Here is a 4,942-nt window from a genome sequence, read left to right as displayed (position 1 = left end):
GGGAGGTCAGGGCTTCACCCCGGGAGAAGCAAGGGGAGCGGCGCGGTGCAGCCAGGAACACGGGCCTTGGGTTCTCCCTGTGACCTTCTTAAGAAAAGAAAAGGGCTGAAAAATAGTCAAAAAAAGGAAATATCTGTAAATCAGCGCGTTTCATCCCTGCGCTGGGAGAGGGGTGTGCAGGAAAGTTGGACTCGCTGGCAGCAGGGTGGGATTTTTGCTTAGTCAAGGTGCGGTGCTGCAGCTGCTCTGCGGCCCTCAGAGGGGGGGCGTGGGGCTCTCCTGGAGGGCAGCCGATGTTTGGGGGCGTTGGCTGCCGATGTTTTGGCAGTGGTGGTGCCACACGGGTGTTATCGTCACAAGCAGAGCTACCGTCCTTCGGTTTTTGAGCAGTTACGTACGCTGATCTCCAGTGGTGTAAACTGGGAAAGCCACGGACCCTTTCTTTATGTTGCTCCATTTCACAGTGTGGGAAGCATCCCTCAGAATCAGAATTGATGCAGCCTTTGCACTCAATGTCGGTTTTGAGTCAAAATTCTCTGAATTACCATTAGTTAAGTCTTATGAGCACCCTCATTAGGCTGAAGCTTTCTGGCCTGTGTTACATGGAGTATTTCAGGGCGATGTACTCGAGCTGCTCCTGGGTTTCAAGCTTTTAAAAGAGTTGATTTTTCAAGATTTCACTTATGCTTGCTGCCCTGCAAGAGCCAGGCCAGGGCAGTGAGCAGAGCAAGCAGAGCTTAGGCTGAGACTTAAAATTTGTGCCCTGGTGTGGGATGGGGACACAGAATGGCCCAGCCTTGGAAGGGGCAGGGGCTGAGGAGCCCCGAGTGGGCTGTGCAGGAGGATGAGGATGTGGGGTTGAGGGTTGTTCCTGTCGCAGTCTGGGGTGGGAAGAGCTGCAGCTCACCCAGGGGGAGAGGAAAGGGTTTGAGATGGGAAGGGGTGGGAGATACAGGATGAGAATCCTGCACCCAAGGCTGGGAGTGCTCTCCCAGTTACTTAATGGAGATGCGCCCGCAGAGCGCCTTGTTCTTCCTCATCCCCTCCTCCTCCCCATGGTTAATTTAGACCCTTTTCTGAGATCTTCATTGACACCTCTGTAGGTGTGAGCTGAGGTCGTATGCATCTGCATTTGCTTGGAGTCTCAAGTCTGGGAGGCTTAATGTAGAGCTCCTCACTTTGAGCTGAGATTATTCTTGTAGCTTGATGAAAAGACTTTTTTTTTTTTTTGCTAATGTATAAGTGAGAAATCCAAGGGTGCTTCTTCACCTTTGAATTTTAGTACAGTTCTCTTCTCAAAAGTAGAAGCAACGCTTTTATTTTGTCTTGTGAACTTCTTTTGGATGATGCCTCGCTTTTAAGAAAACCAGTGTATAAAACGTGAGCGATCTTGGTGCTCGAGCAGTGGTTTAGTGTAGGGGCTTCTTCTGTTTCATTAAAATTTCAGAGTATCTCACACGGCTTACGCTCATCAGTTTAAGTTGTCCCATAGTTTCGATTCCAAATTCTGCAAGTTGAATGTTGAAGGGTGCTGGATAGCCCAGATAACATTTTTCTTTGGAAATGTGGAGTCCGACGCACTGGACTTACTCTGTGTTTCTGTTGGGCTTCTCAAAGTTAGTTTTAAAAATGGCTTTTTGGTGCCCTAAATCCTTGTGTCTATCTTAAGATCCTGTTACAGAGATTATAAAGCGGGTTACATGTAACTGAATGTTAAAGATTTTCAGGAAAGCCGCGTTCCTGCTTGGTGTGAACTGGTTTTGAGCGCGGTGCAGCTGTTTCCACTGTTTCCTAGAAAGGTTTTCTGAGCAGGGCCAGCGAAATGAGAAAGCTCTGCTGCTGAAACTTTAGCTGCCTCCTGTACACAGCGGAAGTCCCCGAGATGTAAAGCTGTCAGATGAGGAAGGGATTTAAACACGGAGGCATTTCTCAGTAGCTCGCACCAGCAGTGGCACCAATGCCAGGTATTTTTATCCGCTGTTTGGAGGGGGTGATCTTCATCTTCATGTTCCTTTGGCTACAGAGGAGCACGTTTGTCATCTCACAAACCTTGTATCGCACCACAGCGGCGTCTGCTTTCACGTTTTAACAACCCCTGTGTTAAATTATGGTTCAGGCGTTTGCCTTGAAGCAAGGAAATAAGTAGCAGAGAGTTACTCTTCGCCACGTTTGATATCCATCCAGAAAATACATATCTTGGCATCCGACCTGAGCAGTTTATTTAAAGGAATACTTAAAGCAGGCAGGAGCACGGAAGGTAACGTCTCCCAAGCTGAAAAAAATCCAGCAAAGTCAATGCCTACTTACGTCGCTTCCCAGCGGTTCTAATTAGGAGCTTAACGCCCGTAATCTCGGGATAGAGCCGCCGTGGTGGCGCTTTGCTGTTGCCCTGGTGGAGAAAGAGCTGGGGTGAGTCATGGTGTCGTTTTTTGGGTGGATGGGGATGTTTTTCACCGGGTCTGAGCCCTCCTCTCTCCACAGCCGACCTTCCTGGTGGAACTGTCCAGAGTGCTGGCAAACCCCGGCAACAGCCAAGTTGCTCGTGTGGCGGCCGGCTTGCAGATCAAGAACTCCCTGACGTCCAAGGACCCCGACATCAAGGCCCAGTACCAACAGAGATGGCTCGCCATCGACGCCAACGCCCGCAGGGAAGTCAAGAACTATGTAAGTCTGGGGCCTTTTGGGTCTCTGCCTGTTGTTTTCTCGTGGGGGTGATGAGTGCTGAATGTCTTGTCCATGCTTTACCATCTGAGGAGTCTCCTGTTGGCTGGATGCTGCCTTCCGTGGACAAGCAATGTCCTTGGCAGTTGATGGGTGCTTTGTTGTTTGTAGCACGTTTAATCCGTAGAATTATTTGGGTAAAAAGCCAAACCTGCTGATTTTACACTTACTCCTGTAAATACTTTTACAAGGAGCCTCTGAGCACTCTCGTGTGGCTGTGGGAGCTATCGGACATGGCATGACTACAGCTGCATTGCTGTTTGCTTTTTCTTGCACCTGAACAGCTTCCTCAACCGTTTCACAATCTGCATTACCATCTTTGAGGCGTTTTCTGTGTCAGAACACACACATTTACACAGGGCCTAGCAGGCTTTCAGAGTAGAATACGATCAAAAACTTGCAAGTTCCAAATAGGAAATTCTATTGTTGAATTTTCCCGCAGATGGAGAATTTACCCGAGGATTTCTGTGTTCACTGATAATTCAAGTTCAGAACTTGCAATGGCAGAACTGGTGGCTTAGTGGTTTTGGGCTGATGGGAGCAAAGGTGTGCGTGGATGTGCACAGCAATTGGTACAAGTTGGCCATATGCTTGATACAGCTTTTTTTTGGTAATAATGGAACCTGAATAAAGCAGAATAAGGTTGGGCAGGTGATGATGGTACAACATTAGTCCTCAATTTACACTGATGCCAGCTAAGGGTGAACTGATACTGTAAACAGGAGCTGTGTGTTGTGTGCTGAAGCTAACAGAAGTGGTTTATTAGGAATACTTTAGGAATACAGTATTTTTTAAGTGGATATATGGCAACTGGAGATGTATCAATGGAAATGCTAAAACAAATGCATGCTCCTCCCTTCTTTATTTTTTTTTTAAAGAAATGTTATTGACATATACCCAAAAAATCATTCTTCTGATTGATTGCAATTAAAATGAATGAAAATTATTAACTCTTATTCAGATGATCTTGGCATAAACAGTCCAGTATTTGGAGGAGTGGGGGGGATGGATTTTAAACCACAATTTGTTAAGCTTTCACAGTTTTGCTTTATAGTGAAGCGGGGAGGAATTGTTTGGTGAGTCATTGTTGCGCGTTATGGCGCACAGCATTGTGTTTGGGATTTAAAGGATGTGGTCGCAGCGCCTGTAATCCCCCAGCTGTAGCTCCCTTCCTGAAAGGGGCGGCCATGGCCGAGTTCATTTCAAACCTTTGTCCATAGTCACGGCCTTGTTTGCAGCAGGAGAAAGCAGAGCTGGGGAAGGGGTGTTTTGGGAATAACGACAAGCAAAGATCTGGGTGGCAAACCAGCACCATTCTCTTTGGTCACTGTGATGTCAAACCATGGCCCTCTGCTCCGTTCCGCAGGTTTTGCAGACGTTGGGCACAGAAACGTACAGGCCCAGCTCAGCCTCCCAGTGCGTGGCCGGCATCGCCTGCGCCGAGATCCCCATGAACCAATGGCCTGAACTCATCCCCCAGTTGGTAGCGAACGTTACAAATCAGCACAGCACCGAGCACATGAAAGAGTCAACGTTGGAGGCCATTGGGTACATCTGCCAGGATATCGTGAGTATATCTGAAGTGTATTTTAAGTCTGTTTTCAGTGCTGGCCCAACCTCGCCCCAGCACCTCTTTTCTTCCAGCCTTTCCTTTCCCACACCTCTGTGTCTCAGAGGCTGCAGTGCTTCCTCACGGCTGTGAGAGGATGCCCCCGTGCTGCGAGAACAATGGGCAGTAAACACACAGGGATGGTGTCTGAAAGGACTGACCTGCTTTCACAGTGCAAATCCAGGTCACCTTTCGTAAGGTGCAGATTTAAGTCCACGCAGTGCTGCTCTCACGTGACGGCGAGGGGTGCTGTTAGAAAACTTCACCTCAGCACCCAGCGGTGTAAAACGTTACAGATGAGCGATGTTTGCTTTCTGGTAGGATGCCTTTCTGTGCTGGGGAAACCCGACAATTACCCTCACCTTCTGTGAGGAGTCTATATCCTTAGTTTATAGATTTTTGGATGCACAGGCAGGAACGTTTAGCTCTTTGAGGCACCTTATACAAAAGATGTCATGGCTTCATCAACGTAGTTTGGAGTACTGGGGTGTGTTACATCAAGTATCTGCTGTGAATTGCGTGCAGGAGCCCTGTGTGCTGTCTGGCCAACCACCGAAAAACAGAATTAGCTTTTTTTGGTACTTCTGCGTGCCTTGGAGAACACGCATGCGG

General features: G+C 48.1%; 1 protein-coding gene across 1 annotated transcript; it reads left to right on the top strand.

Annotated features, from left to right (window-relative positions):
* Positions 1-2,481: 2,481 nt before the first annotated feature.
* On the top strand, positions 2,482-4,288 carry LOC104544586 (importin subunit beta-1-like; the record flags this gene model as incomplete). Its single annotated transcript, XM_010189498.1, has 2 exons — positions 2,482-2,664; positions 4,088-4,288. Coding segments are annotated over 2 exons (384 nt in total), but the record flags the coding sequence as incomplete, so codon positions are not given.
* Positions 4,289-4,942: the final 654 nt, after the last annotated feature.

The sequence above is a fragment of the Mesitornis unicolor genome, unplaced genomic scaffold, assembly GCF_000695765.1.
Source record: "Mesitornis unicolor isolate BGI_N332 unplaced genomic scaffold, ASM69576v1 scaffold4958, whole genome shotgun sequence".
Classification (NCBI taxonomy): domain Eukaryota; kingdom Metazoa; phylum Chordata; class Aves; order Mesitornithiformes; family Mesitornithidae; genus Mesitornis; species Mesitornis unicolor.
This window is presented reverse-complemented; position numbering and strand designations above follow the sequence as displayed.